This window comes from Rutidosis leptorrhynchoides, chromosome 1 (assembly GCF_046630445.1).
Source record: "Rutidosis leptorrhynchoides isolate AG116_Rl617_1_P2 chromosome 1, CSIRO_AGI_Rlap_v1, whole genome shotgun sequence".
Taxonomy (NCBI): Eukaryota; Viridiplantae; Streptophyta; class Magnoliopsida; order Asterales; family Asteraceae; genus Rutidosis; species Rutidosis leptorrhynchoides.
In genome coordinates, this window is record NC_092333.1 from 615,435,475 (window position 1) to 615,456,398 (window position 20,924).

A 20,924-nucleotide genomic window follows, 5' to 3' on the forward strand; every position below is an offset into this window, starting at 1 on the left:
TAGAACTCGGGATTATGCACCAACATTATCGCTGCATCGGTATAGTCGAAACGGGAGATGATCGCAATGAATGATTTAGTTCCCCTCGGGTGATCCCAATCGCTGTTAAAAAAAAAAAAAAACAAAAAAATTATTATTATTATTATTATTATTATTATTATTATTATTATTATTATTATTATTATTATTATTATTATTATTTAACCAACAAAATACAATAATATTCCACTCATTTCCGCATCTATAAATACCACCTCACTTAACAACTTTCTAATACATAAAACCCTCATAAACACCTTCATTACTTAATTAACATCCCAATTTCATATTTCACCAATTAACACTTGCAACCATGACTCTACAAGCAGCTTCTGTGATCGCCCCCTCATCGCCGATGATTATTCACCGGTCACCCTGGCACTCGCCGGTGCCGTACCTTTTTGGCGGCCTTGCAGCCATGCTCAGTCTCATTGCTTTTGCTCTCTTAATTCTCGCCTGCTCTTATTCCAAACGCGCCGGAAATGGCGAAAATGGTGATCGAGAACGCGATATTGAGGCCGGAGACTCAAAAGCGGACAATAATGATAAGGACTTGGCATATGTTTTTGAAGAGAAGTATTTGGTAATTATGGCGGGACAAGCAAACCCTACGTTTATTGCGACACCTGTTTCGAGTAAAGTGACGTCGTTTTGTAGTTGTAGTTGCCAGAAGGATTCAACGGAGAAATTGTCGAATGATAAGGAGAAAGAAGAGAGTAGTGATCAGCTACAAGTCAGGAACACGGAGAACCATGAGGCCGCAGAACAACAAAGTTGATTATTATAATATAATTCATGCAGTATGAAAGATCGAAGGGGGTGGTGATTGAGGGTTGTTTGGTGAATATGGTGAGGGCTTCCATAGGTGATCGTAAGAATTTGTGTTCTAGTGTTCACTTTTTAAGTTTTACCATACCGACCAACGGATTGTACATAAAATTTTGGAGGATGAATGAAAAAACAATTTTGGTATTTAGTTTGTTGTTTTATTTTTTTGAGATTACGATTGAATGCTAATTAAGATATATCTATTTAAGTATTCTAGTAAGTGGGATTTTGAAGCAAAAGAAACGTGAACAATAAATCTCCATCACAATCACAATTACAGTAAATCAGTAATAATATAGTTTTAAAATAATAGTAATTAATTAATAATTAATACTCCGTAACAATTATTATACTAAATATAATAAATGGATAAGATTATTATGATTCAGACAAGAAATACGGTTTATAATTCAATGTACGTATCTCACGAATGTGTTCCGCTTTTTTCTTGATCACCAAAAAGTGTGCTACTTATCAAGCTTGTACTTGAAATATTTCGTGAGGATCTCAACATGCCAACTGCTAAGTCATCTCAAGTGTTAATTAAATATAAATATATCGTGTAAGTAGTTTATGTGATTTCTACTTTCTAACTTCTATATGATAAATATACATATTACAAAAAATTTAATTACCTTCGATCCACTTAACTTCAAATACATTGTCTTGATGCATTGGAATTGTGCATTTGATCTACTTTTAACTTATTTTTGTGTTTTTAATGTCAAATACACACCTACACGAATATTTTCATAAATCACTAAGGCAATAATCTTTGGCTTTATAGACTTTTAATACATTTTAAATTATTGCTTTAATATACCAAACCATTAGGGCATTAGTTCAAAATCTCTTCACTTTAACCAAACAGGGATACTAAATAAAACATATTTTCCCATACCCATTAAAAAGTTGAATTATATTATATATTATATAAATTAACAAGCCAAAAATTAAAAAATTACAATTTGTTTCTATTTTTAGTACTTTTCCAAAAAAAAAAAAAAAAAAAAAAAAAAAGTTGTATATAAACCAAAAATGTGTTAGCTATTTCAAATTAAACAACGTAGATATTCAATCGACTAATGTAATGATCACTGAAAAGTAGTTTCAAACTAGTTTAATACCCGCGAATTCGCGGAATTACGAAAGGAAAATTATGACATCAATAATATAATTGTTTGATATAATAACCGCATTTGACTATCACTTCACAATGCAGGTTTCAACAAACATATATTAACATGCATGTAAAAGGATAAATATCGTACTGTATATGCAATGAGAAGACGGGCGTGATGCAACATAACATTTTTTACATCTACGCCTGAGATTTACTTAATTAATACTCCGTAATAGACAACTTAGTCACAAACATCAAATATGCTTCTACTTCATCGTGCATTGGATATATGATTTTGGTACATAATTTTGTTATGTTACAGAACTTATGTACATAGATTATATGCAGAGCAGATGTAGCTGCATATTACATAAGAAACTACTCTATAGGTTTGAACATCTCCAATGTGGGCCTTCAACCTAAAACAATATAACATTTAGTCCAAAGAAACTATCTGCACTAAAACTGATTCGGTTAGTAATTAGTCAGCCAAGATTTAACATTTTCAAACTTAATCTAGTTTAAAGTAAAAACCCCAAGAAATAGGCGTGGTGGGGACTTGAGAATCTCTAATGAAGACCCAAGTTCAATGCCCATATAAACTATACTTTGGGGTCTTGCCTTTAAAAAAAAAGGAAAAAGAAACCAACTCCTGTATGTTTAGTCAAAAGAAACCCTTTTCATATAAAACTATACATGCAATTATCATATTTGAAAACAGTGTTGTAAAAGTCGGCCGACTCAGCGGTCGACGCGATGGTTTTGGGACTTGTCCGACTCGTTTCGATAAAAAAATGAATACAAAGTCGGTCAACGCTAAAAAGTCAGGTCAAAGTCGGGCTGAGTCGGGTCTGAGTCAGTAAACGTCGGTCAAAGTCAAAGTTAGGCAAAATTTTAATATTTTTAGAGTTAGATTTTGTGACCTATATCTATGTTTGAAATATTTATGTTTTTTTGTTTGATATATTTATGTGTAATATATATATATATATATATATATATATATATATATATATATATATATATATATATATATATATATATATATATATATATATATATATATATATATATATATGATTTGATGAAGTTGGATATTGAATAAGCTTGCGCTGCTTAGAGTGTAACAAACATGATTTGATGAGTCTTGACCAACGTTGACTTTTAAAAGTCAACGTTGGTCAAGACTCATCAAATCATGTTTGTTACACTCTAAGCAGCGCAAGCTTATTCAATATCCAACTTCATCAAATCATTCTATTATGTATGTGCATAACATTATTCCAGAGTTTCAATTTAAATTCAAATAACATATGAAATGAAAATCAAAACACCCTTAGCAAGTCAAATGATAATAAAAGAATTAGTGCTTGCAAGTAGATAAATACGGAGTATCATTCAGATCAATGAATGAAAAGTACCTGGTTTCCACCATCATTAAAGTTGCTTCAAGCAACAACCATGACTGATGATCTGGGTTGTATGCCCTTGCGTAAGCTACATTCTCCAAGACTTTCAGGACCATTCAATCCAAACCTGTATAATGAAAATGATATAAAATAAATACTTAAAATCTTATTGATCTTAAATAACCGGCTAACTACTTGTCAACATACATTAGTTAAAGATAATAAAAAGCATTTATGCTTGACAGGTTATACATAGAGTGCGACAAAGCTGAGTCTTTGCGGAGTGAAAGTTGTCATTTGATTCAGTAACATATAAAGTCTCGATTCCTCCTGTCAGAGGAATAAAATACAGTGTTTAGATGGCATTCTTGTTAAAATAAATCATAATATAAATTGGGGTGCGTTAATGTATGTATATGTACCATCTGATAACTTTACATTGATTTTCGATGTCCATCTCGATTTCATACTTACATATTAGTGTCATATGATAAACCTAGGCATCTTGTAGTTCGGGTCTCTTAGGATCAGCAAATCGAACAATTAACGCTTGTTCACAATCCTATAAAAAAATAAATAGATGAAATATCAACAATGGTTGCTCGAGATACATGACCATAACATGGATACTGAAGTTGGTTACTCTTACATAAATAGTTGAAGATAGGTTAACCTATATCATTCGAATTGTCGGCCATGTTTGTATCCTTATTGCCATCTTTCTGTTAAATCACGATAGAACGTCATCAAGCGCAACAACATTTGATCAGTACTAATAGTTAAAGACAAATCAGTTTCCTAACTATGTTAGTGCACAACAAACCTTAGACACTTTTAAACATCAACCTTTTAGTATCATTATCATTATCTCTTTCACTATGAGGAGCCCTGTCAGAAGTACAAACATAGGAATTAGTGAACTAATGGAAAGACATAAATAGTTTCATATCCAATTACGACATATAAAATGTACACATATGACAGTTAAACAAATCTAAATAACCATGTGCTCAAAAAAGCAAAAACATGCACCAAGTTATGTTAACTGAGTAGCAATAGTATGCCTCTTAAAATGAAATTCACTAAACATAATAGCAAATTGGTTTTTAACCTTTCTCTTCTATGAAACATGATCATCTGAAGAAAAAAACACATACACTAAAAGAATCTCATTTTAGTACAATTTCACAAAAAGAAATACATAAAATCATAAATACATAAATAGTTGAAGATAAATTAACCTATATAAATCGAATTATCAACCATGACTGCATCCTTATTGCTCTTTCTGCTAAAATCACAATAGAACATCATCAAACACAATAGCATTTGTAGCATTTGATTACTAATAGTGAAAGAAAAAACTTATTTTAGTGTGCAACAAACATATAAATCTGTAATAATCGATAGACAAGTTTCATCATCATCCAATGATTTGGTAACTAAATTAATAAAACAAGTACAAATAAAACATTGCCTGAATGAACGGAAGAACCTACTTATTGGATTGTATTAACAGAGATGACAAATTATATAACACGAATCCTTAATGAAAGAAAATTATTGGATTGAAATAGTTTGAGATGAACTGAGATTTGGGGGATGACGAATTGGAACGAACGGGGCTAAAACTATTTATTGCGGTAGCGGTTGAGGAAGCATAAGTTACGTTAAGAAACTGATTATGTTCAGTTTTTTTCTGTGAACCTACGTGTAAGAGGTAGATTGATTTTTAAGGGCATAATAGTAAAAATCTTTTACTCTTAGTAAGAAATAGAGAATTCTAAACTAAGATAAACGTAAACCATTAGATTTATTTGATATATTCTTATTGTATGGTTAGAATTGAATTTGATAAGGAATGTTTTTTTGATAACTCTGCTTTAATATATAGAGAAGATAATGATAGGAATTTTTAACTTTGTAGTATTATTTGTAAACTCCTCAAACATAGGTGCGATAAATTAAAATTCGTTACGTTCGAATATTCTTCATTTGTTATTGCGTTCCAAAATGGACATTAAAATAAATGAACAGAGAAGCGCACTAGATATCGTTTCATTGCAGGAATCCGACTATATATTCCATTAACCATAAGGATTAGATATTAAATGAAAAGATCTACCAACCAATACTATTTTTACTGTAATAAAATATTAAAAAGCCATTTAAAATTGAAAATATTCTCTATAAATCCAAATAGATTCAACCATTTCTAATCATCTTCCTAGATTTCACATTCAATCTAACCTAAAACATTACATAATCACATAATTATCATGAAAGCAACAACTCAACTGTCGTACTTCTTAAGTGGCCTGGCTGCCTTATTAGGTCTTGTTGCTTTTGCTCTCTTGATTCTTGCATGTTCTTACTTCAATCTCGCTGAAGACATCCAAAACGCGGCTAATGAAGAACGAGATCTTGAGGCTAGTAGCTCAAAACTCGATAAGCATAAGAATGAAGGTGCACCTCGTGTTTTTGATGAGAAATATCTAGTGGTTTTGGCGGGACAAGTGAGACCGACGTTTTTGGCAACTCCCATTTCGAATGGAACAACGTTGTTTGGCCAGAGAGAGTTGATGGAGAAATCATCGAAGTCGAACTGGGAAATGGTGGATGAGAAAATGAAACATGAGAGCAATGATGATCAACGACTTAATTCCTTAAATTTAAGCTAGCTTTGTCGTTGTACAAATAGTTGATTATATATAGATATGTATATGAGTACAGTAGCGTCATCAGTTTTAACTAATAGTATATGGTATTCAAAGTTGTTAGGATCTCATTTTGTAACTTATATTCATTTTTTAGCATTCGAATTTGTCACTATATTCAAATCAAAGTTCAATCAAAAGGGATTAGCTAGTTTATTAGCGGTAACAAAGTAAATTAACTAGATGTGATTTCAAGTCCAAATTTGAGACTATGGTAACACTAAGTAAATACCAGTTGACTATGACATGAAGTCATGGAGTTATCTTTGGAGTACTTTTTGGAAGGTTTTGGGAAATGTGTGTGTGTGGATTTTTTTAGAGCAATTCCAACGGTTTTGCCACCCTCACCACCCTCCTCTCTGTCCTGCAGCACCCTGATGGCACCACTCAGCTCTGCTATCCGCCCTGGTTTTTCGCCCTCTATTTTGTGATTCTCAAGCATATTGCAGCACGAGTAAGATGGAGATACATGTTTTTATTAGTTGTACAATTAGTTTCTTTTTTTTTTTGCGAAATAACAATAACTTTTATAAAAACTGAAAACGCTTTCGAAAAGAAAATGAATTCAACAAGAAGTACAAAAGAAACACCCCCGACAAGGCTCGTACCTAGAAATCGGCTACCAACGAACTATCTATACCGAGTCTTACCTAACCTAATCCGAATAAACCAGAACCAAAAAGACGATACAAAACAAACACCATATATTACAACTAATCAGAAAACATGAAACCGAAAGGTAATTCAAATATCCTTAATAAACGCCGAATCTAGCCCTTTCGACGCCTTGAACCAATTTCTCTTTACGCTTTTGGTGATTCTTGTTCCTAGCCGGCGTAGGCTGGATTTCACTGGAATAAACCGTGACCGGTTCGCTCTCGGTCATGCTCGTCATCATTATCAAAAGCCACAAAAGCCTCGTCACTCATATCATACTTTGCCAACCCCGAAGAAGAGCCTTTGATCGAATCCGCACCACCACTCTTCTTCTTTTCCTCCTTAACCGTCATAAACAAGTTTTGAATAGCGTCCTCATATTCTAAATCTTCTTCATGATCCACGAGCTTAAAAGATCCCGAGGTAGATGCTAAATTCCGTCTTGACCGCAAATTCACGCCTTCGAAAAGATCCCTAGGAACCTTCATATTTAGAGCATACCACGACTTGCAAAAACCTAAACACGAAGGATCCTCATAGTCACAATAAGATCTTCCACTACGCCCAACCAAAATCGGTAAAGGCTTATCAACTTTAGTTGCTTCCTCTCGACTCGCCTTCGATTCAATCTTCTTTTTCTTCTTCCCAATCTTTAAACGTACCAATTATAAACATGTTTTGAATATCGTCCCCGTATTCCTAATCTTCTTCATGATCCACGAGCTTAAAAGATCCCGAGGTAGATGCTAAGTTCAGTCTTGACCGCAAATTCACGTCTTCGAAAAGATCCTTCGAAACCTTCCTATTAAGAACATACTACGACTTGCAAAAACCTAAACACGAAGGATCCTCGCTGTCACAATAAGATCTTCCACTACGCCCAATCAAAATCGGTAAAGGCTTATCAACTTTAGTTGCCTCCTCTCGACTCGCCTTCGATTCAATCTCTTTTTTTTTTTTCTTCTCAATCTTTAAACGTGCCAATTATAAACAAGTTTTAATAGCGTCCCCATATTTCCAATATTCTTCATGATCCACGGGCTTAAAAGATCCCGAGGTAGATGCTAAATTCTGCCTTGACCGGAAATTCACGCCTTCAAAAAGATCCCTAGGAACTTTTCTATTTAGAACATACCACGACTTGCAAAAACCTAAACACAAAGGATCGGTGGAAAAGAAGAAGATTGATGGTGCGGATCCGATCAAAAGCTCTTCTTTGGAGTTGGCAAAGTATGGTATGCGTGACGAGGCTTTTAATATTGTGGATCTCAATTTATTTGAGGATGTAATGTAATGGTTAGGAGTGTTTAGTACCGAGTTAGTCATGATGAGGAGTGTTGATGTGGTGCTGATGTGGTATTTCTGATGAAAAAGCTTGTCATGATTGGAAGCCCTCGTAGTGTAACATGGTCTTTTATGAATTACAATGGTTAGTGTCAAATTTGAGTGCTAAACTTTAAAGTGATGTGACAAATATAATAAAAGATATATGTGTGTGATAGAAATTAATTATTAGTATAAATATTATGTGTCAACTTTGATCGAGTGTCAAATTTAATTTTGCTCGTCACACTCTTGCCCCACGGCTTGTTTGTTCATAACTAGTTTTCGAACCCCCGCGTCGCGGTGGGGGTTCGATTTTTAATGTATTTTATTATGTTTAGTTACGGAGCCTGCGAGTGAAAAATCAACATATATGAAAAGTACCCTAAATATTTAGCGTTTTTTTAAAAGTGTCCGTTTTGCGTATAGTTAGTGACATTGTGTTCATAAAATTATTTCGAGTTTAAGGATGGTGTCGGAAAAATTTAACTCGTTGCGAGCGAGAAGATATGACCTGTTGAATATTTGAGTGGAGTTTATTTAAGATATTTTATGAAAATTTTGATTTGACGCTTTAACCCCCTGTGTTGGGGGCCGATTTTAATTTTTGAACAAAGTGTGGGGGATTTTTGTGGTGTTACTTGAAAGGGGGAAAAAAAGGTGAAAAGACGAAAATACCCCTGGTACTATTCATAAGTTTTGTCTAATAGTTAATACTAGTTTTCGAACCCTCGCTTCGCGGCGGGGGTTCGATTTTTAATGTATTTTATTGTGTTTAGTTACGGAGCCTGCGAGTGAAAAATCAAAATATATGAAAAGTACCCTAAATATTTAGCGTTTTTTTAAAAGTGTCCGTTTTGCGTATAGTTAGTGACATTGTGTTCATAAAATAATTTCGAGTTTAAGGATGGTGTCGGAAAAATTTAACTCGTTACGAGCGAGAAGATATGACCTGTTGAATATTTGAGTGGAGTTTATTTAAGATATTTTATGAAAATTTTGATTTGACGCTTTAACCCCCTGTGTTGGGGCCGATTTTAATTTTTGAACAAAGTGTGGGGGGGTTTTTGTGGTGTTACTTTAAAGGGGAAAAAAAAGTGAAAAGACAAAAATACCTCTGATACTATTCATAAAAGGTGAAAAGACGAAAATACTCCTGATAGTATTCATAAATTTTGTCTAATAGTTAATATGTTAATTTGACGCCCTATAAGGGGCTGCCACTCTCGTTAAAAGTGTGTGATACATAGGATAATTTTTTTTCTCACACATGTAAGAGGTCGTGTATAATGTTGTAGTTAAGGCAAAAATGTTATGTTAAAATGGCTTCCATGTATTTTTTCTGATTTTATTCATTCTTACGTGATGACAAAATTACATGGATATGGTTTGTCATAAATGGTTTCTAAAAATTACACATATTGATATACATTTTTTCGTTAGGTAAGGCTCGATAAATAGTTAGTTTGTTTTATCAACTTTTAAGTTCAGACTTTATCGGTTTTTTTTTTGTGTTTTTGGTTGAAGTCGTTTTGTGTTGAAAATACGAGTTTTTTTTGTCTTTTTGGGGGAAAAAATCATTTATTTATATCCTCCTACTATCTAGTGAGATGACTATTACCAATCCCTTTAATTAATATCATTATTCATTAGAAGATGATTCTCGCACACAACTTTTTGATCTATGTACACTTAATTACCTATTTTACCCTTAATTGTAGTTACAAAAATAATATAAGCTCAACTCTCTAGATTAATTTAGAGGTATAACTGTAAATTTATGAGATAAAAATGTACATAGATTAAAAAATAGTGTATGAGTACCCACCAAATAACAAGACTAAAATATTTACGGAGTATAACATAGAGATCATTTACCAGATTTACCTTTCACATTTTGACACCATATGAACAAATAATTCATATCTGAAGTACTTTTGAATTCTATAAAAATAAACTTATCCAAACCATCCAACAATTTCTAAGATCATTTGATCATATGTTGCAACACATTACCTTCTCTTATCCTTCTTTGTATGCCAAAAGTGGTGGCTTTGAGAATCATGGAAAGTTAATGGATGGTGATGATATCAAACAATTTCATAATAGTAGTATAATTTGGTTTGCTTTTTTGGATATGATATCTTCAGAGGACGTAGAATACTTGATCTTAGGAATAATTTTTGAACATATATCGAATTTAAATCACAATTTCTGTTTTTTTTATATCTTTACAAATACATCGTTAAGAACATCATTTAATTCTCTTGCCAAATCTTAATAACAGACAATACTAATCGGCTCATATGACCAGCCCGAAATAATATATGAAAAGGAATATTATCGAATGATTTATACTCCCTAGCTTAATACAAGTACTTCATTAATCTTTAGAAGATGGCTCTTTGAGTTTCTCTTTAAAAAATTAAAATAAACTTATTATTGTCAAGGGAGATGATTCTAACACACTTAAATTTGATCTACACACACCCATTATTGTTAACTTCCTATTTTACCCTCTTACTAATACTCCATGAAATAATTATATTTCAAAAGTGAAAAAATTAAAATGTAACAATCCATCATACTATTTGTCAATTCTAAATCCAACCGGTCACCCACCCAACTAAACCTCCTATTCCACTGTCGAAGCATCAGAGTCCGTTGTCTTCATCATCTATATAATTTCTAATTTATAATTTATAAATTAAATTAAAAGATTAAACATAAAATATAAATTGGTGTTCACAAAAACCATTCCAATCACTTGGACTCTTAACCCCTTCCATCTACACACTCACATATATAGAATCAATGAGCGTACAAGAAATGCATTATTTTAAGGCTATTTGAATTAACGTATTAAATAAAGGCCACTTCAATTAACGTATTAATCATAAATTAAATAATACAATCGGGCAGCCACTGACTTCGTAGATCTAGATCAGATCCGGCTCAAAATGGTACATGTAAAACAAATAGGTGACGTGACCCTGCACTCGCCGGAAAATTCCAAATAAAGGCCTGAAATCGTTGGAAAAGATACAATTTTACACCGATTTTTGGGCGGCAAGAGGAGAAGCCTCATGGTTGATAGTATCCGGTGGTATGCTCGGAATTCAAGTTGTGGAATTTGGATGCAGTGGTGGAGTCAGTCAAGATACCAAGCCTACATATTGAAAGAAGAATAATAGAGGGGATTGGGGAGATAAGGGAAGCCATTAAGATAGTTATGTTAAATAGAAGGGGTAAAATAGGAAGTTCAAATATTATGGTGTGTATGGATCAAAAGCAAGTGTGTGAGGATCACTCCCCTATTGTTAATCATAATATATTACTATTTAAATATTCTATATGGACGTGATGTAAGCAAAGAAAGCATCAATTTAGCCTTGTTAATTATAACATGCTTTATCCAAGAGTGGTATGCACAACCACTTTGGTGGGCCAGTGGGGTTCGATTAGACAGTGCTTCCTCGACATTTTCTTACTCCATTTTTACATTTTTTAACCATTACTAATTCTTAATATCTGTATATGAATGAATAGATAGAGATAGTGACATAATTATGCGGCAACTAGGAAGGGCTGTTCTGCATTGTAAGCACTATGAACATACACGGTTCTGTTGAATTACTTAACAAATAATAACCCGCCACATTATTAATTCATTATACAATACAAATGGAATTAATCTTTATAAAAGTACCCTACACTCACTGTTTCATAAACAGGGGTTGTCTTTTTTTTTTCTTTTTTTTTCTTTTTTTTAGCAGCGATTGGATCACCCGAGAGAGACTAAACCATCCGATGCAATCATCTCCTGTTTCGACTATGCCGATGCAGCGCCCACTATCTTATTATCCACTCCATAAATATATGATAGTGTAAGAGAATTAATGTTTCCTATACAAACTATTTGAAGAGAACGAATATTTAAATTCGAATATATATGGGTCTATCAGTTAGTGAAATTTAAATCTAGGAACTCTTATTAGATATAAGTACCATAATCAAATTAACTACTCGTCATCATATATATTTTGTTTTATGATTTTGAAAAAGTGAATGAATATTCAACGTCTTCAATTATTATATATAGTGTTAATACTTCTGATAGCAACGGATCATTCTATTTCTCCATCGTCACTACATGTACGAAACAGCTAGCCAACAGTATAATAATATCGGTAGAATTGTAGAAACCTCCAATAATTCCTACAAATTTCCACATATATAGTGTGTGGTTACTAGCAGGGGCGGAATAAGGGATAATAGGGGGTATCCGCCCCCCCTCGATTTCGGGGGGGAAAAATTTTTACACTAAAAAAAAAAAATTTACGAAAAAATAAGGTTTTTTTTAGTGTTTACCCCCCTTCGATTAGTTTCTTATCCCCTTCAATTAGTTTCGCCCCCTCTCGAGTCGGGGTCAAATTCCGCCACTGGTTATTAGCATTTTAGAAACTCAAAACAGGATATGATGATGTGACAAAATGGCAAAGATGGAGACTTGCAATATTTTTGTGTATGGACGTAAGACGTAGTAATATTTTCTAAGCTGTAATCATGAAAAGAAAACACATATTTATACTATAATTGATTGAAGCCAAGTAGCCAACTGAAGCAATTAAGTGGAATGTGCAATTATTTTTTGTAGTAACAAGTTGAGTTTACAAGTGGTCGGGAGTGGAGCGCTTGTGTCGAATTATGTCACCCTTATCATTGTTATTTCAATAAAGTTTGAATACCCGATATCTCTCTTGCAAATGTGCGTCTATGCATATAAATGAATATAAATTGAATGCTTGTACAGTTGTACTACAAGTGTACGGATCAATCTATCGGTTACCTTCAAAAAAAAAAAAAATTTTGAAAAGCAAAAATGTTATTGATAAAATGATATGAGTAGTTACATGGACCTATATGATGTATATAATGGATAATCGAAGTAACATGGAAACTAATAAAGGAAACAAGCCAAATAGAACTATTTGTTTCAAATGAGAAGAACCGAACTTGGAGTCAAGCCGGAGGAAAGAGGATAACAGTGACGATCTAGCGCCAACAAAGTTACCCAGCTGACACCCCGTTTAATCGCCCCTCATAAGAAATAAATAGAACTATTGGGCATCAATTAACCAATACCCTCACGATGATGGGGATCCGCAACATATGATGATGGGTTGATCAACCATTGGTACCATTCGATCGGTTTCTTTTTTCTCGAGCGTTTAGATATCCAACTATAACTTTGGGATTGGATTTCGGATAGTATTGTTGCGGGATTCCAATCTTTTTTTGAGAAAACTTTTAGATTTCTATGTTTCCAAAGTGTGTAGCACACGGTCCATTTGGTTGCTTGCCACAAATAAGCGCCAATATTGTTACAAGTAAAAGATTGTTGGTTGATTATGGCGTCTTCGATATTAGAGATCATGGAGTTAGATTGGTTCCACCATTTTATTACACGTGACCATATTTAGTGTTGATTTTGGACAAAGTACCATGGCATGATCAGTTGTTTCAGGGTCCATGTTGCAAAGTGGACAAAGGATAGTGTCAAGATCGGTGCCCCTTTTGTCTAATTCAACTCTTACCGGGATTCTCTTTTGGGCAACTCTCCAAGCGAAGATGCTAACCTTTTGAGGAATGAATTTGTTGCTTTTGACCACGATATTTGTTGCGTGATTGCCGAGTTTTAGACTATTGATTATTTGAGCTAAGGATTTAGTAGTGTAGATTCCGGTTGGATCAAGCGCATACTTCCAAGTGTCAGGTTTCTCGGACAATTTGATGGAAGATATGATGTTATTTATTTCGGTAAGTTCATTTAGAGCCCTTCCGCTAGGTGGTCAACTCCAAGACCAATTGCCGCAAGACGATATGCCATTGTGCGAGATACGATCCGCGACGTAAGCTTCTTTATTAGATTCAAGCACGTAAAGCCTATGGAATAGAGTGCAAAAACGTTCAGAACCACACCAGATGTCGTTCCAAAATTTTATAGATTCACCGTTTTAAAGTTGTTTAGATATAGATGTGGAGAACTAAGCTCCTGTATCGTCCGCGATTGTACCTGCTTTAATAATCTCTTTTCAAACTGTTCGACCTGAAATGTTCTTACAATAAATGTTAGTATCCAACCCGCCCCCCGCCCCATAAATACTTGTGATAATTTTAACCCAAAGAGCGTTTTTTTGTTTTTGAAACGCCACCACCATTTGCATAGTAGTGATATATTCTGACTAAAAAGAGAGCCCGCATTTAAACCACCTTTATCGTAAGGAAGTAATATTTGATCCCATTTAACCCAATTAATTTTATTTTCCGTTATGGATCCTCCCCAAAAAAAATTCCGTCTTTTAGATTCGAGTGCGTTAAGGATCGTGGATGGTGCATGAAATAGGGAAAAGTAGTAGAGGGGAATGCTACTTAGGATAGATTTAATGAGTGTTAAATGACTGCCAAAGGAAATAGATTTTGCTTTCCAATCGGAGAGCCTTTTGTCGAATTTCTCGACGATCGGCTGCCAAGAGGAAGCGTGAGAAGTAGGAACTCCGATGGGTAATCCAAGGTATGTGAAAGGGGAGGTGCCCATAGAACAGTTGCTATATTTGGCCATTTGTTCAGTTTCAATCTTAGGAACACCGATTCCGTAGAGTTTACTTTTTTTAAAGTTGACTTTGAGACCCGAAATTTTTTCGAAACATTTAAGTAGTTTAGAAATATATTTAGCGTTCCTTTTACTCCACTCGCTAAAGAAAATTGTATCATCTGCGTATTGAAGGTGAGTGATTGTGATATTGTCACTACCGACATTTATGCCGCGAAGATGTCCGTTTACTAATGCACGTTTGGTAAGAATGTTTAGACCTTCGGCGACAATGATGAATAGAAAGGGAGAGATAGGATCTCCCTGTCGGATACCTCTTTCAGGTGTAAATTCCTTTGTGGGGAAGCCATTGATGAGGATGGAAATAGAGGAGGACGAAAGGCATGCTCGAATGAAACTAATCCATTTGGAGCCAAAGCCCATGTGGTGCATGGTGTCAAATAAAACGTCCCATTCAATACAATCTGTGATGATCCTTCCAAATCCCTTTGGACAAATACATCATTCATCGATTTCACAGTGAGGTACTGACCTCTACGTGATACGTTTTGTAAACATTGCATTCTTTTGAAAAGGCACATCATAATTGAATATCAAATTCCAAGGTTTTTGACGTTTGATGATTTCTACATATTGACAATCACAGTAATTAATAGTTTACATTACTACATCCGTTGATAATGCATTCAAAATAAGATACATGGTGATGATTTTGTGAATGCAACATTTTCTGAAATAAAGCATGTATAACTCCATGCACATAACTTGATCACATATAAGCAAACAGCGGAAGACTTCTAGGAACCTGAGAATAAACATGCTTAAAAGTGTCAACACAAAGGTTGGTGAGTTCATAGTTTTAATGTTGCGCATAATTTGTATACAAAGGTGGATCACAATATTTCAGTTGTTTCATCCAGAAACGTTTATCAAAATATTCTACAAGATTGAGCACCCTAGTAACTAAAATTTAACGTTATAATAAGTACCCATGTTTTAACATACATGCAACCAACATGTACTATACACGCAATCCAACGTGTACTAAACTCAGATAGCATACGTCTGTTCTTTAGTTCATGCTAGGGTTTCTATACCTGGAACAGACGGGGATGTCAAGCCCTATGGATCCATATATAACTACTCGCGCCCACCAGTTCTTATAACCGGCAGTTACTAGTTACCAAAGCTAAGGGATTTTCGGTTCAAACTCAGTGTAGAATTAAGTATGTACTTGTGTCCATTGCTTTTAAAATAAAGTGCATGTATTCTCAGCCCAAAAATATAGATTGCAAAAGCAATTAAAAAGGGAGCAAATGAAACTCACCTTAGCAGCACATAAAGTCATTCACCGAAATGTGACCGAAACTCGAAATGCAAAATAACCTTAGATCTCAACCTAGAGAACATATGTTGGTCAATACATGTCTAACAAGCTAGGTCAGGTCATAGTGTATCATAATCCTAATGCTCGAGACCGACATGTGAAAGTTAACAAAAGTCATTTCAAAAGTCAACATGACCCAATATGATCTTTAAATCTTTACATGTTTATTAACATGATATAAGTCTTGATAATTGAACCAATTTATAGTTTATCAAGCTCAAAATATTATTTATTTCAGGAGCTATATTATATTTGAATTATCATGGCAATCGAACATATTTTATTATTTCTCATAGTTTTCCAATACTTGTAAAATCAGATTATAGTGTTTATAAAGCTTTAAAACATGATAAGACAGTCAACTTTGACAATTGGTCAACAAAACCAAACGTACCTTATATATCAATTCATTTACTCGATTAAAAATCCACTTTACTAAGCTCATAGACAAGTTGTTTAAATATCAATTGCAGATTCAAAAGCAATTTCAATTAATGTTAATTATAATTCAGTTGACCATAACTTTTAATCCGTTCCTCGAAAACATACGATTTCTAAATGAAAAGTTATTAATTTTTCGACATCTTTCCAACGACATGCATATTATATACCTTTTATCAATAACATATGTATCAAATTCATGATTCATCATAAACTATCTAACGACAAAATTAAAGCATACAAGCATGCATAAACATATATACTCGAGCACTAGACATGGGTACACTATTAATATATAAAAGATAAGATATAAATGCTTATGTATCAATATTGTGATTCAATATTACAGAAAAGTACGTAGACGCAACGGAGATGATAAACACAAGTTTGACTTACGATAAATACTCCCGAATTATACCCATAACCTCCATAACTATAACCCATAATTTCCTTAGCTCTATCCTGTTCGAAAAGCTTGTTTTGAAATAATTCGCTCATGACTCCGTCGTAGTATTTTATGTATAAATAATAATACGAATACTACTAATAATAATATTAATAATAATATTAATCTTAATAATAATAATAATAATAATAATAATAATAATAATAATAATATTAATAATAATAATAATAACAATAATAATAATAATAATAATAATAATAATAATAATAATAATAATAACAGAGGGAGTAAGAAATAGAATATGGGTGTGTGTGTACGTCGAGCAAACTGTCCAATTTATAGAATGTTTCTGAATCCTGACTGCCATGCGATCGCATGGGTTTTATGCCTATTTCTCATGCGATCGCATGGCCCCAAAATCCAGATCAAAATTTTTTGTTGTTTTGTTTGTCGACATATTTTTATAATATATATATATATAATATATATAATTTATATTAATTAATTATATATTATATTATATTCACGTGCATAGTTGACTTTTAATTTTTGGTCCGATGACTCGTACGTTTACGCTCGACTAATGTCTCAGTTCCGGTTTCTCGGATGCATTTTTGTATGCTTAGAAAACTTTTACTTTACGTTTCGTGATTCGTACCTTTTTCAAAATATAATCTTAAATTATCAATAAACTATGTTACTCAAAGTATAACTTATACATTTTAGTAATTTGGTCATTTGCTTCTATAAATCAACTCCTCGTTGTTTATTAAAATATATTTAATAATATTGAAAGTTTTATATCTAATTCAATTCTATGCATTATCACATTGTAAAATATATATTTTCGTTTAGAAAAATATAAATTTGTATATAATATTTATTTATCAAACGGAACAATAAATGGGTGTTACTATTGTTTACAAAAATAATTTCGAACCTTAATATATATATATATATATATATATATATATATATATATATATATATATATATATATATATATATATATATATATATATATATATATATATATATATATATATATATATATATATATATATATATATATATACTTTTTCTATACACGTTGCAAGTTATTTATATATCAAATACAGTTAAAAAGGAAAGATGTCTTAAATCAAGGTGGACCTCTCAACAAAGACTTATCACAATACTTACGGGATTTATAATTGTTGAAATATCTGCTAATCTGTGATGACCCAAAATTTTTTGACTTATTTAAACCAATTCTCTATACGATTTATTATTTTAACACGTTAAACAAAGTCTGTTAGATTGAGTCTCAAAATTTTAGAACTGTTACATATATACAATTACCTTTGACTACTCTCGACGATTCATGAACAATTATATGTATGTATATATATATATGTACAAGTAAAAATGACTTTCCTACAGTAAAAATTACTTTGCTACAGTAAAACACAATTTGCTACAGTAAAACACTATTTGCTACAGTGAAACCGTATTTTGCTACAGTAAAACACTATTTGCTACAGTAACACTATTTGCTGCAGTAAACACTATTTGATGTCGACGAACTAGCAAACAAAAACAGAAAAGGCGTCCATGCGATCGCATGGCAAAAACACTGAAAACTCATGCGATCGCATGAGCTACAGTAAATCGAAAAGTACTATAAAAGGTCAGTTTTGCTCGACGAAATTTTTCATAAATATTTATGTACGTAAATTTTATATTTATAATTATAATTATAATTATAATTATAATTTTAAGTTTAATAATAATAAAGTATATTCAAGGGTATTTTTAATTCGGGTTTCAAACCGTTTTAAAATAAGGAAATATTGGGTATTGTTCGGGGTATTGTTCTTGAATCCAAGACCAACCATACAGTCGTCTACCATCATTACGTCTACGCAATTTGCCTACAATATTGAATCGCAATATTGAACTGTGAGTTATAGTCTCCCTTTTTAAATACTTTAAATATTTTTGGGCTGAGAATACATGCAATTTATTTTAAACGCAATAAGACACAAGTACATACAAAATTCTACACTGAGTTAAACCGAAAATCCCTTAGCTTTGGTAACTAGTAGCTGCCAGTACATAGGATATGGACTGGTGGGCGCGAATAATTGTATATGGATCCATAGGGCTTGACATCCCCGTCCGAGCTAGAGCGCTAGCCTTTTAACGGACGTATGTTATTTGAGTTTAAGACACGTTGGTTTGCGCGTATTAAAACGAATGGGGTAATTATCACTATAGCGTTAAGTTTAGTTACCAGGGTGCTCTGTTAAGTAGAATCTATTGATAAACTTTTGATGAAATCTTGTGGTCTATCTTTATATATGTTTATGACTCGAGCAATTAAACCTATAACTCACCAACATCCGTGTTGACTTTTTAGCATGTTTTATTCTCAGGTCCTTAGAATGCTTCCGCTGTGATGTGCTTGTTGCCTGCATGGAGTCTCTCATGCTTTGTACAAAGTTTATTGCATTTAAAATAAAACTGCGTTGTGTAATAAATAATTGGACTGTGATGTCAACCTGTAAATTAAAGACTTATGTATTTTGGGGTTTTGCTTATACCTAAGCACTCGCCCACATGTTTATAACTTTCTATGTTTAGAAAGTCACTTATTTTAATGAATGCAATATTTTATCAAAACGTATCATATAGAGGTCAAAACCTCACTGTGGAATCAATGATTAACGTGCCGCGTCAATAGCGATTTTGACGGGTCGTTACAGTTGGTATCCGAGCTTGAGGTCATAGGGAACCAGAAATTACATTAGTGTGTTTAACTGGTAATTGTTAGGATGCATTAGCGAGTCTGGACTATGACCATATCTGTTTTTACTGATTTTTGCTTATTATTTGGTCAAAAACATTATATGTGATATATTTATATGCTAACGTAATTGTTGTTTCAATTATGTGATAGATGACTTACTCTAATCCTATCATTTTGTACGACTCGGAATCGGACACTGAATCTATTCTATCCACAACTGAAAAGGGCGTTCCAATACCTATTAAAGAAGAAATTGTGTTAGCCGGGGAATCTCAACTCCCGGTAAACCCAGAGGAGGTTCCAGCTCCACCCAGCTTTAGTTTTCCGGAGCCACAGTATCGTTGGCATGGACCCATGATCCCTGGAGTAAACGAGGATCGTCCATTTCTAAACAAATATGGACATTGGTCCAGATATACCGCCGACGGGCGGGTTGTGCCGATTACGCCTGGCAGATTTCGGTTCATGACCACCGGTACATATTCTTGCAGTTCATCATCATATTCTCCTACACATGACTCAGACAGTTCGTCATCAGACGAGATCAGTAAGGAGGAGGATTTCGCTAATGAAATAAAAGAGATCACTAAGGAGAAATTCCAACTTGCTATAGATAATAAAAACAACCACAATAATAAAATGTCCTTAATTATTAAAAAAGAACAGGACCATTCGATCCGTAACCACCCTTATTGTATTAAACCCACTGAGGTAACGGGTACCTCAAAACCCCAACTAAAAATAAAATACACTGTTAGAATGTCTGTTGGACCATGTGCACACAAACAATTGGCAGAGAGAACCAAATGGGAAGAAGTTTCTGATAGTTCTGAATGAACGACCTCGCAACCATAAATCTTCCATGCGCTATTTTATTGCTTATGTGTGCTACTCTATCTTGTTATGTAAAATAAGCATATGTAAAATATCAGTATTGTATGGTATTGTATTATTTTGGTTTATTAACAATAAATGCATGGAATGATTATTTGTATTATTACTACTTCTTATTATTATTATTACATAATAATGTAGTAACTCGCTATAATTTTTCATAGTGGAATATTATTAGGATTTTAGTAGTTAATTCCTTGTACTAGCTATTATGTATGAACTTAACGGGTAGGTAATACCCTAGAAATAATTATAAAATGCTAATAAGAAGAAAAGGCTTTTATAATAATCGGTTC

The 20,924-nt window shown here is 33.1% G+C and overlaps 2 protein-coding genes across 2 annotated transcripts; both read left to right on the top strand.

Moving 5' to 3' along the window:
* Positions 1 to 293: 293 nt before the first annotated feature.
* On the top strand, positions 294 to 1,009 carry LOC139885271 (protein GLUTAMINE DUMPER 2-like). Its single transcript, XM_071869198.1, has one exon. It carries the CDS (start codon positions 353 to 355, stop codon positions 815 to 817), a length of 465 nt encoding a protein of 154 aa, XP_071725299.1. The 5' UTR covers positions 294 to 352; the 3' UTR covers positions 818 to 1,009.
* A 4,669-nt stretch (positions 1,010 to 5,678) lies between these two features.
* On the top strand, positions 5,679 to 6,080 carry LOC139848096 (protein GLUTAMINE DUMPER 3-like). The gene has a single exon (XM_071837829.1). The coding sequence runs from the start codon at positions 5,679 to 5,681 to the stop codon at positions 6,078 to 6,080; it is 402 nt and encodes a 133-aa protein (XP_071693930.1).
* The last annotated feature ends 14,844 nt before the right edge of the window (positions 6,081 to 20,924 follow it).